Source organism: Silurus meridionalis, chromosome 19, assembly GCF_014805685.1.
Source record: "Silurus meridionalis isolate SWU-2019-XX chromosome 19, ASM1480568v1, whole genome shotgun sequence".
Classification (NCBI taxonomy): Eukaryota; Metazoa; Chordata; class Actinopteri; order Siluriformes; family Siluridae; genus Silurus; species Silurus meridionalis.
The window spans coordinates 17,771,561-17,794,272 of NC_060902.1; the positions used below are offsets into that span (position 1 = coordinate 17,771,561).

A 22,712-nucleotide genomic window follows, 5' to 3' on the forward strand; every position below is an offset into this window, starting at 1 on the left:
TAACAGGGACTCGGGGGTAACAGGGACTCGGGGGTAACAGGGACCTTTGGGGGGGGTAACAGGGACTCTCGGGGGGGTAACACGGAGTCTCGGGGAGGTAACAGGGACTCTCGGGGGGGTAACACGGAGTCTCGGGGAGGTAACAGGGAGTCTCGGGAGGTAACAGGGACTCTCGGGGGGGTAACAGGGAGTCTCGGGGAGGTAACAGGGAGTCTCGGGGAGGTAACAGGGACTCTCGGAGAGGTAACAGGCAAATGCACTGAATCCATGCTTTTAATGAACCTTTAATCCAATGAACCCTAGTTAAATAATGAGTGGAGCCTCCGTGTTCACAATATCGGGAAAAACACCACAATAATCTTCTATAACTTCACGTCATCAGGGTTGGTCGTTTCAGTTCATCCTCGGTGTGGACGGTCGTGACAGCACAGCAGAAGGTCGCCGCCACGGATTAAGGGTTCATCCGAGTCCGGCATGGCATGCAGGGTTAGAAGCACACCACATGTACCGGACTTGATCTTCACGCTGCTCACGGGGATGAGCTACATCCTCAAAACATCTAACAACTCTGCACAATGTCAAGCCAGTACTTATCATGTTCTTCGGAAAAGTGCTGCTGATTAGGGCTAAATTTGGCCAGTTTATATGCAGCTCGTAAACCACCCCCCCACCACACACACACACACACACACACACACACACACACACACACACGCACACACACACACAGTTGCTGAAGCAGAGTCAAAGCTGCATCTTTTTTAAGCACAGAGGAAGAGTATATAAATGTCCCACGGTGGATTTCTTTTTTTTTCCCTTTTTATTTTTTTTCTGAAATGTTACAGCAGGATTCTGAATTTCTGAAGGATCGGATTAGGATCGGACCTCTCCACAATCTCAGTCGTCTCCATAACACAACAACAAAGGACAAATCATTTTCATTCTTTCGAGAAAATCAGTGTGCATCGATGTTATGGAGAGATGATATTTGAAACATCAACCACAAATTCTATTGAACATGATCCAGTATTGAGCAAATAATGAGATAAAAAAAGCCACACTTCCTATAAACGGAAGATTAAAGGTAATTTTTGATGTTCCGCAACCAGCACAAGATCTATAATTTCATTCAGAGAGAAAACTTTGTTACAGATCCCAGAAATTCTTTGATGCTGTCGAGGCACAGTGTAAACATTTTTAGCATGAATCTAGGTCACGGTCTGAAAAGTTAGAAACCAGCAAGAATGTTGATCTGAAGATCGAGACAAAAATAAAACATGAGACACTGAGGCTGAGTTTATAGAGCATGTGTTCTGAAAATAAAATGAAGTTCATGCAGTTTTTTTCTCTCGAGATCCTCCGGTCCAACCTGCACACCAACAGCCGTGTAGGACCACTGTGAGACTGGAACACTGTTTCTCATAGTTCTTAGGGGAATTTTAACATTACGGTGGGTAACAATTTGCAGAAGAAACAACTTACAACAAAATACAGACTGAACAAGGGCACGCTTTTATAGTGTAACATATTTATTCGAGTTTGAACATCAAGAAACGACCATTACAAATCGATCATGCACACACACTCACACACATACGCACACACACACACACACGATATGGCACAACATAGAGCTCTGGGAGTTTGGTCACAATTTGAAACCTTTGTCTCCATTAACACTGATCCCTCCAGACGAGAGCGTCTCCGGAAATGTTTCCTGGCGTTCGGAGCTCTTATTGCTTCAGCGATTAAATACGAGAGTGAAGAATCGTCCATAATGTACAAGATCACATTTTTTTTGCGTTTGGCCTGTAGTCTGTAGCGATACGCACGTCCTGCCAGGACACGTGCCGAGTTGCGTTCACCAGCACTACAGCGTTTTAGGGTGTTTACAGGTGCTTTTGTTTTGAGTCAGGGTGTGTTTTCCCCACTTCCTGGCTTTTCTACGTGTAAATGGTGTGTTCACAAGCAATCGTTTTAATACCACAACTGTTTCCACGAAGACTAGTACTGGTTTTCAGAAGTATGAGTGTATTGATCAGTGCTAGCTTTGATCATTTCGGGTGTGTTTGCTGTCTCTAGTCTGTACATGTGCAGTTGTGCTCACTACCGCGGTGCATCTCAGAGTGATCACCAGCACCAGTATTTCAAATTATTTAGTTCACACCTACACACACCTACACACACAGCTTGATCCATGTGTGTGTTCACTTCATCTTGGTTATTCTCGGCGTGTTCACTGACACGGCTCGTCTTCATGTGCCTCAAGACTAGTTATATTGTATTTTAGGTGTGATCACTAGTGCCCCTCTTTCCCGGTGTGTACATGTTCACTAGCGCTGTATATATTGTTTTTCTTCTCTGAGCGAGTCATCATAACCCCACTGTGTGTGTGTGAGCTATGCTGTATTCAGCAGTGGTAGTTGCACTGATTTGTTCATTATTTCTTGCCTTTACAAAAGAGAGTTTATCTGCACCTTTCTAAGAGAACTCCCGGCACCGGGCCGCGTTCCTCACTGCCGCTTGGCTTTGTACGGCCGCGATCGCTTCCTCCGGTCCGGCTTGCGCTGTTTATGGAGGCGGCCGATGCTGACGCCCTGACGCCTGCGCACCGAAATGTTCTGTTCCACCAGGCTCGCCAGCATCCCTACACACACACACACACACACACACACACACACACACACACACACACACGATTAGAGTCAGTGAGTGAAAGAGACACACAGATTGCAGTCTTCAGCTCCAGCAGCAGGAATTAAAGGTTTTATTAAGAGTGAATCACGAGGTTGCTACAGGCTGATGGGGAAAGACCCCACCTCTACGCTAATCACTGTTATCACTACATGCTAGTACACGCTAACACATCTCCATGGAGACGGCGACTTCCCCAACCAGAGTCACACAACTGACAGTAAGAGAAAGAGACAGAGAGAATTATAGAGAGAGCTAGAATAAGAGAGAGAGAGACTAATTAGGTGAAATAAAATCAGAGAAAGATGGAGACTAATGGGGGGGGGGGCAGGATCCTACTTCATGTCTTAAAACATGCCATAAAACCGTGACTCTTAAAGACCCTGAGGTCACGTGTTTCAGAGAGACTGTCCTAGTGTCCTTTAAAATTATCATCATCCTTTTTATTATTATTATTACTATATTTAAATTTATCTTTCATGTACAGCAGGACTTCCACCCTCATCCTCATCCTCACACACACACACACACACACACACACACACACACACACACACACCTTATTCTTCAGTTCATTAGACGACTTTAGGTGTAACTGGATCAAGGAGAACTTAAAACTGTGCTGGACTCAAGCTGAGAAACTCTGATCTCAAACACTTGGCTTTGTGTGTGTGTGTGTGTGTGTGTGTAAAACGTGTACCTTCTTGTGCCAGCATGGAAATGAAGGTGCAGATGAACTCATCATAGTTGTGGGTCCTTCTCTGGTCATCGATCTGAAGACACACACACACACACACACACACACACACACACACACACACACACACACAGTTATTATAAGCAGTATTATGACTAATGATGGTCGTTGTGTTGAGATTTTAAAGGCAGGTTGGAGCTGGTACCTTGTATTTCTTGCGTTTCTCCACCTCCTCTTTTAGATATACCTCGTAGTTGGCGATATCGGCCTCCACACACTTCAGCAGAGCCAACAGCTCCTACAGGGGGGAAGAGGAACACCGTCACCACCACCAGTGAGCAGCATGAACACAGTGTATGAACTGCTCCTTACTTTAGGCGTGTATTTCTCCCCGAGTGGTTTGGTGAGCGCCTCGGGCTCGGCGAAGCTCGGCGTCTCAACGCTAGTCTTGTCGTTGCTCGACTCCGAGATCTCCTTTTCCTGTTTTAGCTCACGAGATGCTCCCCTTTCCCTGCATCCATGTCTCCCCTGAGCCTCCTTTCTCCACCTTCTCGCTCGCATCCTTACTGTCTGGTCCTCCAGCTTTTTTTACCGCATCACACACTGCTTTTGTGGAGACGAAACACACACACACACACACACACACACACACACACACACACACACACACACACACCTTTACTAGAAGGTATTTATATTCTAGCATGTAGATTTCCTGCTTTAATACTACTTCACCTCAGAAGGGGTGTGTGTGTGTGCTGTACCAGTACTCAGAAGTGTAAAGATGGTCCCGTCGTCTCTAAGCTGCAGCTGCGTGGAGCTGATCAGCGCTCCGAGTTCTCGGACGGCGCGATTGTGTCGAGTGTCCAGTCTTAGCAGGACGTCATCTTCTCCGAACAGCACGCGGCTCAGGTGGCAGGCCACGGGGCTGGAGGGTCGAGTGGCAGCCTGAAGACAGGGGAGGTTTGGGTGAAGAAAGCGTAACTCACACGAGAACCCGAGATGTTCGGAAAATAAACGGAAATAAAACGGCCGTAATGAACCGTGATGATCCGCACCTGCGAGCGTGCCGGAGATCTCAGAGGCGAGTTGAAAGCACTGCCAATCTCGGAGGCCGTGTCCGTGCTCTCATTGCTGGGCGTAGGCGAGGGCTGGCAGGCGGGCGTGATGCTGATGCCCCCGGTGCGGCCCTCGGTGCGCACGTTCAGGGCCGAGGAGCCGGGTGCGGGCGTCACGGACGACGCCTCCTTCTTCTGTGTCTCCTTTTTAAGTCTCTCAGCGAGCATGCTCAGAGCCAGCTGGCTCTCCACGCCTGAGACACCACCCCCAGTGCCGCTCCGGGTCACGCCCCGTCCACGCACGCTTGGCTTTTTGCGGAACCTGTAAAATAAACCGCATGACGTGGATGAGGAGGCACGGAGTCGCTAAATGACCCCGCCTACTCTCTCTGTGTGTCACTCACCTGTCCTCCTCTTCATCCTCATAGTCATCCTCATCATCAGAATACGAGGGCTGAGGGGGTCCGGGGGCACGAGCACGGGCCACACCTGCAGCCAGGTCCTCCTCCTCCTTCACACAAACACACACACACACACACACACACACATAGAACTTTAACAAATGTCTTCATTCCTTCCATCCTTCATTCATTTACTTCCTCGATATGTGGAATTGGCAGGATTTCCTCCTTTAACACTAAAGAATACATATTGTTTAGATATTCGAGTTTTTATTTATTTATTTATTTTTTATATATTTATTTATGGACATCCGTGTCTCACAACTCACCTGCATGGGGGACTTGGCATAATTGTGGTTGTCCAGGAAAGCAGGCAGGCGCTGGACGATGGGGCCGCTGGTGTTGCCCCCTGGAGGCGGAGCAGGGGGCTTTACTGTGGTTTTGTGTTTTTCTGAGGAGCTGGACACAGCAAGAGCACTCCCGTCTGCTAAATCCACACACACACGCAAAGTGAGTCCATCAGGACACAAATAGAATGTTTTTAAAAAATTTCATCTGCTAGTCATCACACACACCTGTGGGCGGAGTCGGGGCAGGAGCTATCGGAGTGTCTGAACGCTCCTCCTTTTTTACAGTGGGGGGCGTGGACTCAGAGGAGGAGTCTTGCGGCTTGCGTTCCTGCACCGCGTCTGTCTGGGTAGCTCTGATCGCCTGAAAAAAAAAAAGGACCTGTGTCAGGAAACACTACAGAGAGATAAACAGCAGGGGGCGATGGAACACATAAATGGACCCGAGTTTAAATTAAATTGGTATAAATTTTCCCCTTTACCTGCTGCAGTCCTTCCAGAACGATCTGCCGGTTGCGTTTTAGGACCTCGAGCCTGGACTCATACTTCACCCTGCGGTCAGGAACCACAGCCATCAGGTTGAAGCGGATGTCGTGGTACGGCTCACTGCAGAGAGGTAAAAGGTGGGTCTATATTTATATATATAGTGTGTGTGTGTACAGAGAAGAATAAAAGCGAGGGTGTGTCTCACCCTGCGGTTGCCAGGCCGATCCTCTCCATAATGACCCTCCGAGCCTTGTCTGTCCACTCCTCCTCCTCCCCCCACGGACCTGCAGACACACGCACAGGTTTATTTGCATGGCATAAGGCCTCAGGGACAGACAGACAGAGACATTAAAACAAAGAATCACGAGGACACCAGGCTGTGTGTGGGTGTGTAAGAGCGGACCGTGGTCGATGGGGTAGGCTTTCAGGCCGTCCAGCTCGAACAGTCGGTCTTTGATGGGAACGTAGCTGACAAAGTGGAAGGCCTCCATCGTCCTCACGGCGCTGATGCCGTTCTGCTTCTCGGGCAGGTGCCGTGGTTCAGGCCTCCAGAGGACACAGAGAGACAAGTGTTTCACACAGTCATTAATAACATCCTGCCTGACTAGTGACTAGAGGGCCACCGATAGATTGGTCGGATCGTACTTGATATACTGAATAATGAATAACTGATAGTTTTCAGGATGGATACTGAAAAAGCAGAACACTGTTGTAAAGTAGTACTGAACTTTATTACAAAAATAAATGTCATTTTAATGCTCTGGCCTTTGTGAAGACATTTATTGATGTGCCATTTTACACACGACTGTTTGGGTTTATGTGAAATTGTAATGATATACAGTGTGATTCCATTTCTAACATTAACTAAACCTAATAAATGCTTTAGAAGTATTATTTATTTGTTAATATTAACATTTAATAATACAGGTTTAAGTTCATTTTATCTGTTGACTTTAGTTAATGCACTATGAACTAACACTAATGAGGTGCAGCTTGCGTTCTCGCGTATCAAAACAAACAGCACTTGCCGTCATTCATTCGCTTCTAGAGACCGCTCTTGATCTTTCATAAATTACAGACCTTCTCAGCTGCTCCAGATACAGAAGCGACCCGGAAAAACTATCGCTATGGATTTTTGAAGATAGCAAATCAACTTTTGGTGGCAAAAAAAAAAAAAACACGAATCTACCACTGACTATTGACACGTGCTTGACAGATGTGTATTGACACACACATCTGAACCTTTTAACCAGGAGACTGAATGTACATGTAGTAACTCTGCAGATGTGGTACCTGGCATGACTGTTGTGTGCCTTGGCTAACTCTGGAGCATTCCCGATGGCATAGCCTTTACTCTGTGCACACACACACACACACACACACACACACAAAGAAGTTTCAGTGAAGCTCGACTCATAAATTCATAATAATTAAGAGAAGAGTGTGTGTTTGTCTACACACCTCTGGACTGAACCCCTTGGTAAAGACCTTTATGCGGCTCAGTGTGCTGCCTAGCTCCACCCTACTGCAGTTCAGGAGCACGCTCAGTAAGGCATGAGTCGCACACGAGTTTGGAATCAGCTACACACACAAAATTTCCCGCAGGTTGTAAGAATTGGTTGTAACGGTTAAAAACTCTCTGTAGAAATGTGAAAGAGAGCGTCTGATGAGCAGACTGACGCACGTGAGACCGACCTGGTGAGCGAAGAACATGTCGTTGACGATGTCGTCATCAATAACCGATGTCTCGTCCACCAGAGTGGAAACTTTCCTCCTGGAGCGACGCTCCTCAATCCATTTAAACAGGAAGATGAAGCCATAAACAGCGCTGGGGTGTACACACACACACACACACACACACCATGTTTTATTGTCTCACACAACATTCTCATGTGCGTGTGTGTGTGAGATGGTCCATTACCCCTGGCATTTACTCTGCAGGTCATAGATCTCCTCCACCTGGACGCCCTTCACACCTGAGCAACACACAAACATCTTTATTAGCTTCATGACAGCTAACCTCATTTTAGCTCAAATCATCTGTGAAATCAAGCGTGAGCAGGAAATAGACGCTCCTCACCGAAATCCTCCACCAGCAGCGTGAAGAGACCTGAAACAAACACACACACACACACACACACACACACACACACACACGTCTATGGTACACGTACTGCTTATGCTTCTGACACGGACATCCTGAACCCCGGAGATTACAGGGGCGGGGATTGATCATATACACACTCAATTATACACATATCATCATCATAGACCAAATATATCATATAACCGAAAGCTGATAATGTGTAATATTTTTTTACACTCTTAAAAATAGCATCTTTATTCCCTTATCAAAACTTATAAAATTAAATCACTGCATCTCGGGGGGAAATAAAGATTCATAAACCTGTATATACTAATATTCTATTTTGCTACATATCAAATAAATGTAGTAATAATTCTAAGATCTGAAAGTAGTTCATTCCCTGGGTACTGTACTATAATTTCTCTGATTATTATAGTACAGTGTGCCTGTGTTTAATGATGGAATTCTACATTATAATAAATGATTATAGCAGTGTTTTATTCCGGACACTAAGTATTCACAGTGTAACAGCTTGATTGTGGGCTCATTACCGTTAGCTCCACTTAGCTTAGCTTAGCTAACTAACTAACTTACCGGGGTCGCTCTCCAGCTCCAGCCAGCCTTTACTCATCTTTATAATCTACAATCAAGTCCAAACAGTCTTACAGTTTAATTATATAAAGTCCATGTTGTTGTTTTTACACCCGCGGAGCTCGGAAACGTTCAGCAATGAACACCGAAGCGTCCCAGTAAACACAATACACACAAAAAAAAACATACTCGGGCGGTTTTGATTGCGTCATCAACCTGCGACGTAGCTGCGGCTGCAGTTGTAACAACCGCCAGTAGATGGCGCAAATGTGTGTGAGAAAAATAATCGTCTTTTATTTTTTATTTTTTTGAGTTTTAATGTATTGATAAATTTCTACATCCACTAAATTCTTGTCTCATTTCTACATTTTCACCAATTTCTACATTCAACAATTCAGCCATATCTTTCACCCATATCTACACTCTCATTTCAAATTCATCAGTTTCACACATTTCCAGTCACATTTCTACATTTCTACATTTCTTCAATTAACAGTCAACATTTATACAGTCAAATATCCACAATTAAAATTCACCATTTCTATTTTTACACATTTCTACATTCACCATTTCTAGTCACGTGTCTGCAATCACTTCTACTTTCACATTTCTCATCACACATTTCTACATTTAATTTTCCTACATTCACACATCCAGTGTTTGAACTAATTATGAACATGGGACGCTCTGAGAGAAGGTGGGCCTGTCGAGCAGGGCTGGAAGATCTCAGGCAGCATGATCAGTGCGAGGAGTGTTGAGGTAAGAAGGCACAGGTTCATTTTTGGCTTTGTAAGCACGGTCAGGGAAGAAGTGAAGGACTGGCAGATTTTCTTAATCTTCTTATCGTAGAAGAAGGCGAAGTCTTTGGCAGTCAGGGAGGATGAAGCAGGTGGAGCAGGGGTTTGAATAGTGAAGAGAAGATGCTGTGGAGTCACACCTGAAGAAAACTGCACGATAAGAGGGTAGGTCTGCATCGAGTTGTGTTTTTTTCTACTTCAGCTGCTAAATACCACAGAGAAGGAATTCAGAAGAGTCAGAAGGCAAGATGACTGAAGTTTGTCAGATGCGAGGTTGAAATCACCATGAACTGTCAGAGGGGTGCTGGCAGAAGGGACAGTACTGAGGCATGTCTCAATCTCTTCAAGAAAGTTTGGAGAGGTAACAAACTGCGTGGAATTCAAAAGAGATGGTTATACGAGAAAAAGGGAGAGGTGCAAAACACCATCTCCATGACAACAGTAAACCTGTACCACCACCTCCACATGTTCCTCTTGGTGAGTGAGAGAAAGCATAGGCAGAAGACAGAGCACCTGCATCATGCACGCTTATTTTATTTACTGTATCTTCTGTATACTATAATCTGATTTCTAGTAGTCTTAGATGTTCTTAATGTCTTTCTTTATTAGTTGTATTTGTTTGAGAATATACATTGAATATCTTATTGGTTTAATTGTCTTACAGATGCAGATGGCCACATTGTATTATAGGACCGTTGAAACCTTGCTTTCAGGAAGCCTATGGTCATGATTCCGTACTATCTGTGCTTCCACATCCACATCTACACTGCAGTCATCGAATCTGTCCTGTGCTCATCAATCACCATCAGGTTTGGAGCAGGAAAGAAACGGGACAGAAACAGACTGCAGAAAACAGTTAAACCAGCAGAAAAATCATTGGTGCTCCTCTGCTCACGCTCCAGGACCTGTACCATTCAAGAACCAGAAACCGGGCAGGAATAATCACTACTGACCCTTCGCACCCTGGACACAACATCTTTCAGCTCCTCCCTTCTGGTGGCGCTACAGAACTTTGTTTACCAAAACTGCCAGTCACAGGAACAGTTTCTTTCCCCAAGCATTCACCCTCACTAACAACTCACCATAATTATATTTACTGCTTCATATCTATAAGTACTGTATGTAGTGATATTTATGTCTGTACTTTGAGAGTCACAAACAGCTTGTGTGTCAACAAACTTGGCCAATAAACCAGATTCTGATACAGAGTTAAACCACACTAAAGATTGAGCTGGTTACACTTTATTATTATTATTATTATTATGATTATTATTATTAAATAAAGATTGCAATAACAATTTGCAATCCGGTGTGTAAATATATATATATATATATATATATATATATATATATATATATATATATATATATATATATATATATATATATATATATATAAAATAATAAATAATATATGAATTGGGAACTGTGTGAAGACCGGAACCATAAACCTGCAGCTCGTGTTGTAGTCCGGAATGTTCATGTTGCGCCTATGGAAAGTGTGTATTAAAGGGAAAAATAAAATAATTCGGCGAGAATAAAAGCGGTTTGTTTGATGAGGTGCCGGTGCTAAAGCGTCCGGTTTCATCGTGGAGGTGCAGAAGGTAAGAGCGCAGATTAAACACACACTGTGGTGCGAAATGTCAACAAACAAAAAAAAAAAGTGCCGTGCTGCAGATCGGAGAAAAACATATCGAGCTCATTCTTCAGAGCGGCTAGCCGTGGATGCTAACGCGCTCCTGCGGAGATTCGGGAAGAAATCGGTTTAGATGGAGTCATTAACCCGGTAGTGTTTAAATGCAGCCTGGAAAAAAACAAATCCAGGCCCCAGACACAACAAGGCGGCTTATAAAGCGGGGTTCTGGCGGCGCCTGCGCCTGTACACAATAGAAGTTAACAGGATAGCAGGCTAGCCTCAGTCACAGCCCGTGTTTAGGCCACGGTGGCGGCTGTGTCCCAAATCCCGCCCTTTTCCCTCACACAGGCACTCTGCGCGTGATGGGAAGTAACCCGCTTCACACTACGGGGTAGTTCACTACGCGGGCAGTGGGCGGGATTTGGGACCGAGCCTGGGTTCTTGCGCTCCTGCAGTAGAGCGTGTGAGTGGTGAAGCTCGGAGACGGAATGACCGCAGTGTAGCGGACCATCACCTGATCATCACATTGATCTCATCACTACATCCATCACCTGTTCATCATCATCACCACATCCATCACCTGATCATCACCACATCCATCACCTGTTCATCACATTGATCTCATCACTACATCCATCACCTGTTCATCATCATCATCACCACATCCATCACCTGATCATCACCACATCCATCACCTGTTCATCACATTGATCTCATCACTACATCCATCACCTGTTCATCACATTGATCTCATCACTACATCCATCACCTGTTCATCACATTGATCTCATCACTACATCCATCACCTGTTCATCATCATCACCACATCCATAATCTGATCACCATATCCATCATCTGATCACCATCACCACATCCATCACCTGTTCATCACATTGATTTTATCACTACATCCATCACCTGATCATCACCACATCCATCACCTGATCATCACCATCCATCACCTGATCATCATCACTACATCCCTGATCATCATCACCACATCCATCCCCTGTTCATCACATTGATTTTCATCACTACATCCATCACCTGATCATCACCACATCCATCACCTGATCATCACATTGATCTCATCACATCCATCCCCTGATCATCATCACCACATCCATCACCTGTTCATCACATTGATCTCATCACCACATCCATCACCTGTTCATCATCATCACCACATCCATCATCTGATCACCATCACCACATCCATCCCCTGTTCATCACATTGATCTCACCACCACATCCATCACCTGATCATCACCACATCCATCACCTGTTCATCACATTGATCTCACCACCACATCCATCACCTGATCATCACCACATCCATCACCTGTTCATCACATTGATCTCATCACCACATCATCACCTGTTCATCACATTGATCTCATCACCACATCATCACCTGTTCATCATCACCATCCATCACCTGATCATCATCACCATCCATCACCTGTTCATCACATTGATCTCACCACCACATCCATCACCTGATCATCACCACATCCATCCCCTGTTCATCACATTGATCATCATCACCACATCCATCCCCTGTTCATCACATTGATCTCACCACCACATCCATCACCTGATCATCACCACATCCATCCCCTGTTCATCACATTGATCTCATCACTACATCCATCCCCTGATCATCTCATTGATCTCATCACCACATCCATCACCTGATCATCACATTTATCTCATCTCCACATCATCACCTGTTCATCATCACCACATCCATCACCTGATCATCACATTGATCTCACATCATCACATCCATCACCTGATCATCACCACATCCATCCCCTGTTCATCACATTGATCATCATCACCACATCCATCACCTGTTCATCACCACATCCATCACCTGATCATCACATTGATCATCACCACATCCATCACCTGATCATCACATTGATCTCATCTCCACATCATCACCTGTTCATCATCACATCCATCACCTGTTCATCACATTTATCTCACATCATCACATCCATCACCTGATCATAACCACATCCATCACCTGTTCATCACATTGATCATCATCACCACATCCATCACCTGTTCATCACCACATCCATCACCTGATCATCACATTGATCTCATCACTACATCCATCACCTGATCATCACATTGATCTCACTCCACATCATCACCTGTTCATCATCACCACATCCATCACCTGTTCATCACATTTATCTCACATCATCACATCCATCACCTGATCATCACCACATCCATCACCTGTTCACCTGAACATCATCATCAATCTAAACATCGTTCACACTGTTTGCACAAATGTTTCAGATGGACTTTGTCTCAAATTAAATGATAAACCAGTGGATTAAAAAGACACACAATGACAGAAAACAGGTGCAGTGAGAAGAATAAATATTGATCATGTCACCAAATAGATTTAATGTAAGAAAATGTAAGAAGTAGAAAGTAAAGATATTTGTGAAAAAATGTGTCGAGTGAAAGTAAAAAAATGTCCAAAAAATAAAGTAAAGTAAAAAACTGATAGATGAAAAATCTACTTCTGTACAGTATTTGTACTTCGTTACTTCTCCTTCTGCTGGAACTTATTTCAGGTCAACTTTTAATGTTCAGAGTGAAAACACACAGTCACACACACACACACACACACACACACACACACACACAGGTTGATTTATGTAGTGTGTGAGATGGGGTACACAGTCGTTCATTCATGTTTTATAACTCCTACAGACTTAAATAATAAAGTGTGTGTGTGTGTGTGTGTGTGTGTGTGTGTGTAATAGAGCTGTTTGATGTTGAGTGCCTCCTGTGACCGAGCAAGTGATGACTATAATCTTATCGCCACACAAACGAAAAAATACTGTGATGTAATCCAACGCCGGAGCTAGCCACGCCACAAGAGTGTGTAGAGGGAGGGACTGTGTGCGTGTGTGCGTGTGTGTGTGTGTGTGCGTGTGCGTGTGTGCGCGCTACTGGCCTATATTTTCTCAGGACCACACCACTGATGTAACTCAATAACCTGTTTTATGTAATAAATGTTTTGCAACTTCTCTCCCTTTATCTCTCCTAGTTTTCTGGAAAGAGAAACTTCTGAACTTTCTTTTGTCAGATTAACGGAATTTGGACACACCTGAATATTTTTCTAAATGCCATTAAGGCTGATTAATATCTCGAGTAGCATATTTAAGGTGGAGTGTGTGTGTGTGTGTGTGTGTGTGTGTGTGTGTGTGTGTTAACGAGGCTGTTTTGTATTTAAGGTGGTCTGAGTGAGGATGTGTAGGTAGTGCTCTTGAAGATCCAGGGGACGCCATGTCAGAAGAGGCGATCTCGGAGAGTGATCTGGAGCCCAGCCTGAACAGCGAAGAGGAGGAAGAAGAGGAGATGGAAGAGGATGGAGATGGAGACAATGACGCAGACGAAGATGGTGACGATGAAGAAGAGGAGGAAGAAGAAGAAGAGGAAGCAGGTGAGAATAAATTCCATATGATGTGAATCAGTAGGCAGCTGCTTAGATCTTCTGATTCCTGTGCTGCGTTTTCTTTCAGACCAAACAACAGAGGCCATGGAGACTGAGGAGAAGGTGGGCCTCTCCAGCCCTGCTCGTTCTTCACTGTCAGGGAGCTCCACTCCTTCCTCTCGAGCTCCATCACGGTCCTCGTCGAGGTCCGAGTCTCATCCTTCGAGTCCAAATGGGTCACGGGGGGCCTCTGCGGCTACAGACTCCACCCCCAAGAGGAAGTCAAAGAAGAAAAGCTCCAAACCAGCTAAATCTGCTCACATGAGGAGGAACATCAGGTACGATACGAGTAGTGATGCATGATGGGATACGTATGTTTGTTCTATGAATCTGTGTACCATTATACACAATGTGTGTTGTGAACAGGAAGTTACTGGAGGAGCATCAGCTGGAACCAGGAACTAAAGCAGCACAGCTGGAGGAGCTGGAGAGGAGAAAACGTCTGGAGCAGCAGAGGAAGGATTATCCATTACCTGCTGGTACACACACACACACACACACACACACACACACACACACACACAAAATGCACCACTACAAAGGAAGATCTTGCCCTAAAAGTGTGTGGTGTTTTCTTTGTTTCTCAGTGGACTTGCCCACCTTGGCAACTGTTATTAAGGGAGAGGTGATTTGCCTGGACAGCAGTGGAGACGAAGGAGAGTCCAGAGGACCCGCACCTCCTCCCAAACAAGCACCCAGAGACGGTACACACACCCACACACACACACACACACACATACACACCTACTTACCTACGTCCGGGCTACTAACATCTCTCTCTCTCTCTCTCTCTCTCTCTCTCTTTCTCTCTCTGTATGTAGATGTCATTGAACTGAGCTCAGGTGATGAGGAAACGTTCCACATCAGTGAGGATGAGGAGCACGATCGCTCAAATTCTCCCGGGACTGAGGAGAGCAGCGGCTCGCACATCAACGATGCCCTGAACCAGCCGGACGCCCAGGGCAGAGTGCTGGTCAACATCAACCACCCGGCCGAGGAGGACGACCTGTTCCTCGCCCCACAGCTCGCACGTGTCGTCAAACCTCACCAGGTGCTCCTCGCGCTCTTGTCTAAAACTCGCGCTCGGGTCTCAAAATAGCGCTCGGGTCTAAAACTCGCGCTCAGGTCTAAAACCCACCAGGTACACCTCGCACTCAGGTCTGATTTCTCAGCAGGTACACCTCACGTGTAGGTAGAACCCAGCCTGCACCAGGTATTCCTTGTTCTGATCCACACTCAGGTCTCAACCTCATCAAATAAGTTTCTAAAGTAGACTCTGATCACCAGGGTCACCTGTCTCACACATTTAGAACTTGCAGCAGTAATGCCTAATGCTTGGGTGGAACCCAACCTGCACCACTCATACACCCCCAGATACACCTCCAAGACTCACCAGGTGCAATACGAGATGAAATCCATCAGAAGGAGATTATAAATTGTGTGTAATTATTGTTCCATCTGGCGTTGTGCTACAGATCGGTGGGATCCGTTTCCTGTACGATAACCTGGTGGAGTCTCTGGAGCGCTATAAGACCAGCAGTGGGTTCGGCTGCATCCTGGCACACAGTATGGGACTGGGCAAAACCCTACAGGTCATCTCCTTCATCGACATCCTGCTCCGACACACAGGAGCCACAACCGTCCTCGCCATCGTGCCTGTAAGACTCTGTCCAGCATCACAATCTGCAGGAAACTACTAATAGCTGTGGCTAATGTGTGTCTCTCTCTCTCTCTCTCTCTCTCTCTCTCTCTCTCTCTCTCTCTCTCCAGGTAAACACTCTGCAGAACTGGTTAGCAGAGTTTAATCTGTGGTTGCCTTCAGCTGAATCCCTTCCTCCAGATGCAGATCCGGTCCACATTTATCCCCGAAGCTTCAGAGTACACCTCCTGAACGACGAGCACAAGTGATTAATTAAAAATCTTATAAAAACCTGGAAAGTTGGGTACAAATACGTGTGTGTACCGTTACACCCCTAATTGTATGTGGACCTGTGCGGTGTTTATAAGTCGGAACTCTCAGGTTTAGCTTTTACCCCCCCCCTGCAGGACGACGGTGAGCCGGGCGAAAGTGGTGGAGGAGTGGACGCGTGACGGCGGCGTGCTGCTGATGGGATATGAAATGTACCGGCTGCTCTCTCTGAAGAAGAGCTTCGTCACCGGCCGTAAGAGGAAGTCGAAAAAACCCGCCGGGCCGATCATCATTGACTTGGACGAGGAGGACCGGCAGCAGGAGCTCATGAAAGGTTTATTAGTTTATTTGTTATTCACACGTCCGAGGGAGCGAGTGAGCGTGTACTGATCTTGCTCTTGGTTTGTGTGTATCCAGACATAGAGAAGGCTCTGTCTCGGCCCGGGCCGGACGTGGTGATCTGCGACGAAGGTCATCGCATTAAGAACTGCCATGCCAGCACGTCGCAGGCGCTGAAGAACATCCGCTCGCGGCGGCGCGTGGTGCTGACCGGCTACCCGCTGCAGAACAACCTGCTGGAGTACTGGTGCATGGTGGATTTTGTGCGTCCCGACTTCCTGGGCACGAGGCAGGAGTTTAGCAACATGTTCGAGCGGCCGATCCTGAACGGCCAGTGCATCGACAGCACGCCGCAGGACGTCCGGCTCATGAGGTACCGCAGCCATGTCCTGCACAGCCTGCTCGAGGGCTTCGTCCAGAGGTGAGTCTTAATGTTTATCTACGTCATTATTCTTTGTATTGATAGTTTCTATTTCCTGCATGACATACGTCCGTGTATAAAATAAATAAATAAATAAAAAACCATCTTCGGATTTGTAACAAATGATTGTTTTAGAATTGGGTTTTTTATTCCATTTTTGTGTTTTATTTTATTTTATTTTTTTTGGCAGGCGGGGTCACGATGTTCTCAGCACACAACTGCCTAGTAAAGAGGAGCATGTGATCCTGGTGCGTCTCTCCCCCCTGCAGAGGGCGCTCTATAAAGAGTTCATGAATCGTTTCCGGGAGGCAGGGAACAGCGGTTGGCTCGGTCTCAATCCACTCAAAGCTTTCTGCGTGTGCTGCAAGGTAGTGTGCTCTTTCTTCTTCTCCTCCTCCTCCTCCACGCTCCTTCTTCTGCTCCTCTCTCCTCTGTTTCCATCTCTTTGTCCTACTCCCTCTTCCTCCTCTTTTGCTTTCTACTCATTTTCTTTCTCCTCTCTTTCTTCTCCTTATTAACCTCCTCCTCTCTTTTTCCTCCTTCTTCTTCTTCTTCTGGGTTTTAATGTACAGATCACACAGATACCTCAGATCATAGCTCCTGTGTCTCACACTCTAACACACCTCCTGTTTGGTGGTTTGTTTCTCCTGACTTTACCCTCTCCCTCAGATCTGGAACCACCCTGACGTTCTGTACGAAGCTCTGCAGAAGGAGAACCTGGCAAACGAGCAGGATCTGGACCTGGATGACTTGAATGCCACGGCGGCGACCCGCTGCTCCGTTCCAGGGTTAAAGGGCAAGACCTCCGACAACACTGGCACTAAAGGGGCACTCGCACCTCTGCAGGAACGAGCCAATCAAGTCATCACCTACGAATGGGTACGACTTCTTCTTCTGCTTCTTCACTCCATCATTTACTTTCCTTGTTCTGTAATAATCATCTATTTACAATACAGAAATCAGTGAACTCTCATTATTGCCCCGACTGTAAATAAAATAATACGTGTCCTGCCTTCTTCTCACCTGTCTGTGGTGCAGGCAAAGGACATCATGAGTGGATACCAGATGGGTGTCCTGGAGAACTCTGCTAAGATGGTTCTGCTCTTCCACCTGATCGAGGAGAGTGTCAGCAGAGGAGACAAAATCCTTGTCTTTAGGTAACGAAGTGCTGAGAAGAAAGAACTCTAAAGAGCATTATAGCAGCCACCAATCAGACCTAACACTCTTCTGTCACAGCTGGATGTTATAGTGTGTGTGTGTGTGTGTGTGTGTGTGTGTGTGTGTGTGTGTGTGTGTGTGTGTGTGTGTGTGTACACGATCACAGTCAGAGTTTGTCAACACTGTCAGTGATCGAGTCGTTCCTGGCTGTGAGACCGATGCCCATGAAAATGGCCAACCAGAAGCAAAACTGGCTCCGGGGCATCAACTATTACAGTGAGTATATAGACCTGTGTGTGTGTGTGTGTGTGTGTGTGTGTGTGGTTGTTTTCAGGTCAATGCAACTTAGTCAGCTGACTCATACGTGTGTGTTTGTAGGGTTGGATGGCAGCACATCAGCAACGGAGCGAGAGAGACTCATCAACCAGTTTAACGACCCAGCAAACAGCACAGCCTGGGTCTTCCTCCTGTCCACCAGGTGTCTCTCTCTCTCTCTCTCTCACTCTCACACACACACACACACACACACACACACACACACACACACATGGATGAGTGAATGATAGAAGCAGTGATAGCAATCTTCACTAGATCACTCATTAGGGGACAATTTACAATTATAAAAAAAAAACATCTAGGCACAAAACGTATGCATGCTTTTATAGCTCTTTATAACCTCTTTATCTCTGTAAATTCCACTGTTTCAATCGGTGTGAGTCTGAGCTGAATGAGAAGGTGCTGATCCTTTACATAATGTTGAAATGGACAGAAATGTCATAAGAAATCGTTGGTGTTAAATGAAAAGGATTTTACAGCAGAATGTGGGGATTAATACGGGATCTGGTTTTAGGGCAGGGTGTTTGGGCGTGAACCTGATCGGGGCGAACCGGGTCGTGGTACTGGACGCTTCCTGGAACCCGTGCCATGACGCCCAGGCAGTGTGTCGAGTGTATCGCTACGGTCAGCACAAACCCTGTTACATCTACAGGCTGGTGTGTGACTTTACCCTGGAGAAGAAAATCTACGACCGGCAGGTGTCCAAGCAGGGCATGTCTGGTAAGTGGTGTGTGTGTGTGTGATTAAGAGATGGATTTCTCATCATGTGTGTTGTCCTCAATTTATATAAGCGGTGTCTCTCTGCAGACCGCGTGGTGGACGATTTGAACCCCGTCCTCACATTCACCAGGAAGGAGGTGGAGTCTCTGCTGCACTACGTGGAGGAGGAGTCCGATCCCAGCCAATCGGTGCTGCTGTTTAGCGATGACATGGAGGCGGTAATCAAGCACGCCTGTCTGCACTATCCTCACCTCATCACCAAGGTGTGTGCCTCATCCTTTCCCATAATGCACCAACTAGGGGTGTGATGTGTATCCGGAATGTTGTTGTAATGATATGCAAAATCAAATTATCCAGTACATCAGTAACCAATCAAAACGCTGCATGAAGCACTGAACAATTCAGTTCAGTTCAAGTAAATTCAATCAAACATTGACGCAAACTTGGAGGCATCTGGGAACCAAAGCAGACAAACCAGCACATAAAAACGAGTCTCAGCCGAAGCGATCAGCATTGGCCGTGGTGGGAACAGAAAAAACACAGGGGGGCGTGACCCGGGAAATCCCCTGAATCCTGACAGGTTCACTTTACAGCAAAGCAGAGCAGCGATTCTTTTTGTTTTTACTTGAATGCTTCAGTTTAAAATCATCAATACCCTGTCCTTCAAATAATGCATTACTGTCTGATTATCATTATCAGCAGAATCCCAGAAAATATCCCCCCCCATATCACACCCTTAGCACCAACCCAAAGAGTGATAGGTTCACCCCCGACAGGTGAAGAACATTCTCTTTGTGTCTCTCTTTCTCTAGCTGCCGTTCCAGCACGAGTCTCTGCTGATGGACCGCAAGGACCTGAAACTCACCAAAGCCGAGAAGAAAGCAGCTAAGAAGAGCTACGAGGATGAGAAGAGGGCGTCTGTGCCTTATCAGCGCCCGTCCTACGCACACTACTACCCCACCAACGAGCAGAGTCTCCCCAACATCAGGAACTGGTCAGCGCACGCACACACACACACACACACACACATAGACATTGAGGCGTCAGAACGTTACTACGGCAACAATGATCCTAAAAAAATCCCATCCTCAGGAGACCCGGGCCACGGATGGAGGAGAAGCCGATCGCCAGCGTGAGACCCGTCCAGTCCACTCCCATTCCCATGATGCCTCGCCAGGCCGGTGTGGGAGGCCACGCCTCCAACCCCGCTTTCCCCGTTAACTATCTACAGAAGGCTGGTGTCCTCGTCCAGCGGATCATCACCACCACTGGTATACACACACACACACACACACACACACACACACACACACACACACACACACACTGGAGTGTTATTTCCTGTCTACACTTCAAACTGATGAGTCTCTGTGCTGTAGATATTGTGATTCCTGGGACCAACAGCTCGACGGACGTGCAGGCGAGGATCAGCGCTGGAGAGAGCATCCACGTCATCAAAGGCTCCAAAGGTAGCATCATGCCACGCAGAGTGCTCTACAGCAGCTCCAAACACTATTCATACAGCTGATAACTCTGTGTGTGTGTGTGTGTGTGTGTGTGTGTGTGTGTGTGTGTGTCCCTCAGGTACGTACATCAGGACTAATGATGGGCGGATCTTCGCCATCCGCTCCGGAAAGCCCCGAGCCAGTGAAGGAGCTGCTTCTGCACCTAGAGGTGTGCCATCATCAACGCACACACGCACATGCATTTTTATCTCAATCCATTTTCTCTGCTCATCATTCCCTCTTCCCTTTTTTCTCTACTCCGTTCTTTTTTCCTTCACTGATCTCATCCCTCTTTTTATTTCCTGTTTCTCGTTCTTCACTATAATAGCTTTTCAATCATTATAATGTCGTGACATGAAGCACTGCTGAGTGACAGCTGTTACACTGATCAGGCATAACATTATGACAGTAGTGAAGAACACTGACTCTTCATCATAGCACCTGTGAAGGCTGGTCTGTGTGGTCTGATCCAACAGACGAGCTTCTATAGTTCATGCTGTTAATGATCCCTGGGTCACAATTGTTTTAGCAACACAATATTAGGCAGGTGGTGATATTGTTATGCTGATCAGTGGTCATAATGTTATGTCTGATCAGCTTTAATCATCTTTCTTTTCATCACTTCCTTCAGATGTGGGTGGTTCTCTCCTCCGGCCAGTCAGTAACGGCCGCACGTCTCCTCTCGAGCTCAAGCGTTTCTCTCCGGACGGCGTCCGCTGCATGTCTCCCTCGTCCAGTCCCAACCTGCTGCACCCGCTCCATCATTACGCGCCTGCCCCCAATGACCTCACGCTCTCCGACCTCCCAGACCGCCCCGCCCAGCACGGCCACGCCCCCGAGTCTCAGCGGAGCAACGAACTGATTGGCTCGGGCTCTGGCCTCGACACCCAGAGCCTGAAGAGAAAACTCCTCTCGGACTCTCGAGGTTCCAAAAGGACCACTAGCACCACAGCCGCTGCTAATTACCCAGGATTCCCTGTGAGTCCCGGTTACACCATGGGGTCCGTGGGATTTCCGCCGGGCCTACTCGGCGCTCTGGGTCACATGACACCGCCGATGATGGGTGGCAACACCCGAGGTCACTTTCTGCCAGATTTGCATCCCATGTTCCCCTCCGACGCTTTAAGCTCCACCCACGGTTCCACTTCATCGACCAGCATTGCTTCTTCTTCCTCTTCCACCTGTGCACCTTCCTCATCATCCGCTTCCTCCTCCCTTCCACCGTTCGTCTTTAATCCCAGTATGGCCAGCATGCTGTCCGGGTTCTCCATGCCCTACACCCAGACTCTTCTCCCAGACTCTTCTAGAATCTTCTCCAATTCCCTGTCCTCATCCTCGTCCGGCTCCGCCCCGGCCGTGCCCTCCTCCTTCCTGTCTCCGTCCAGCCTGCTGGGGGCGGCGTTGAGTCGACCCGACACGCACCACGGGCACGCCGAGAACGGCGGGAGTAGCTCAGACGACGACGTCATCGAGGTGATCGGCCAGTGAGCTCCAAAAACATCGCAGGAATCTCATTGAGTAAAAGGGAAAAAGTGGGCGGATCTGGACGTTTGAAATGACACTAAACTAAACTCGCAGACCGGCATTTCTAAACACCAGGGGACCATAACACTGCTCTACCGAGTGCCAGCGCGACCGTTTCCAGGCAGCAACCATGATTTGAAAAAAATATCAAATTTGGACTTTTCCGCTATTTGATAGAACTCGTAGCATCGTATAGATAAAGGAGAAATTGTTATTTTTTAATTAATGATCGTTAGCGTATTTGATTGGAGGTTTTTTTTTGTTTGTTTGTTTTTTACATGTGGCAAGAGAGAGAAAGAGACCATGGTGAACACGAGGAAAAGCCATTTTTACGTTTGGCCTGGATTCATGAGGCATGTGTCGGCGTCGTATCTGATGCATTGCAATGTGAAAAACGCACAACGTTGTCGTAGAATTTGAGTCTGTGCCGTTTTTTTCGAGGCAGCCTGACTCGCCTCGTCCTCTAAAGAAGGCAGTA

The 22,712-nt window shown here is 46.6% G+C and overlaps 2 protein-coding genes across 5 annotated transcripts; one reads left to right on the forward strand and one right to left on the reverse strand.

Moving 5' to 3' along the window:
• Window positions 1-1,511: 1,511 nt before the first annotated feature.
• On the reverse strand, window positions 1,512-8,560 carry bap1 (BRCA1 associated protein-1 (ubiquitin carboxy-terminal hydrolase)). Of its 4 annotated transcripts, XM_046875501.1 has the most exons (18): window positions 8,364-8,559; window positions 7,764-7,793; window positions 7,605-7,659; window positions 7,379-7,511; window positions 7,145-7,264; window positions 6,977-7,038; window positions 6,087-6,229; window positions 5,889-5,967; window positions 5,680-5,803; window positions 5,426-5,561; window positions 5,180-5,337; window positions 4,854-4,960; window positions 4,450-4,771; window positions 4,122-4,339; window positions 3,764-3,938; window positions 3,597-3,689; window positions 3,395-3,467; window positions 1,512-2,647 (listed from the first exon to the last, which is right to left on the reverse strand). In XM_046875501.1, the coding sequence occupies exons 1-18, from the start codon at window positions 8,398-8,400 to the stop codon at window positions 2,514-2,516; spliced, it is 2,199 nt and encodes a 732-aa protein (XP_046731457.1). In that variant the 5' UTR covers window positions 8,401-8,559; the 3' UTR covers window positions 1,512-2,513. The 4 variants fall into 4 exon arrangements, 1 of the variants encoding a protein (XP_046731457.1); XR_006928730.1 differs by lacking the exons at window positions 1,512-2,647; window positions 3,395-3,467 and having other exon boundaries at window positions 3,764-3,994; window positions 4,156-4,339; window positions 8,364-8,560; XR_006928729.1 differs by lacking the exons at window positions 1,512-2,647; window positions 3,395-3,467 and having other exon boundaries at window positions 3,764-3,997; window positions 4,156-4,339; window positions 5,180-5,334.
• A 2,046-nt stretch (window positions 8,561-10,606) lies between these two features.
• rad54l2 (RAD54 like 2) lies at window positions 10,607-22,566 on the forward strand. Its single transcript, XM_046875492.1, has 22 exons — window positions 10,607-10,761; window positions 14,063-14,271; window positions 14,351-14,600; window positions 14,689-14,801; window positions 14,910-15,026; window positions 15,144-15,373; window positions 15,798-15,980; window positions 16,093-16,226; window positions 16,369-16,565; window positions 16,649-16,991; window positions 17,182-17,359; window positions 17,661-17,870; window positions 18,030-18,148; window positions 18,316-18,425; window positions 18,528-18,627; window positions 19,000-19,205; window positions 19,293-19,468; window positions 20,018-20,199; window positions 20,298-20,476; window positions 20,585-20,674; window positions 20,790-20,879; window positions 21,342-22,566. The coding sequence occupies exons 2-22, from the start codon at window positions 14,115-14,117 to the stop codon at window positions 22,196-22,198; spliced, it is 4,221 nt and encodes a 1,406-aa protein (XP_046731448.1). The 5' UTR covers window positions 10,607-10,761; window positions 14,063-14,114; the 3' UTR covers window positions 22,199-22,566.
• Window positions 22,567-22,712: the final 146 nt, after the last annotated feature.

Bases quoted from the DNA above. Each gene is read 5' to 3' on its own strand.
- bap1 (XM_046875501.1), bottom strand. From the start codon at position 8,400: ATGAGTAAAGGCTGGCTGGAGCTGGAGAGCGACCCCG. The intron at 7,660-7,763 runs GTGAGGAGCGTC...TGTGTTGCTCAG, and splicing joins GCTGCTGGTGGAGGATTTCG to GTGTGAAGGGCGTCCAGGTG. The intron at 3,939-4,121 runs GTAGTATTAAAG...GCGAGCGAGAAG, and splicing joins CACACCCCTTCTGAGGTGAA to GTGGAGAAAGGAGGCTCAGG.
- rad54l2 (XM_046875492.1), top strand. From the start codon at position 14,115: ATGTCAGAAGAGGCGATCTCGGAGAGTGATCTGGAGCCCAGCCTGAAC. The intron at 19,469-20,017 runs GTGTGTGCCTCA...CTCTTTCTCTAG, and splicing joins ATCCTCACCTCATCACCAAG to CTGCCGTTCCAGCACGAGTC. The intron at 20,880-21,341 runs GTGTGCCATCAT...CACTTCCTTCAG, and splicing joins AGCTGCTTCTGCACCTAGAG to ATGTGGGTGGTTCTCTCCTC.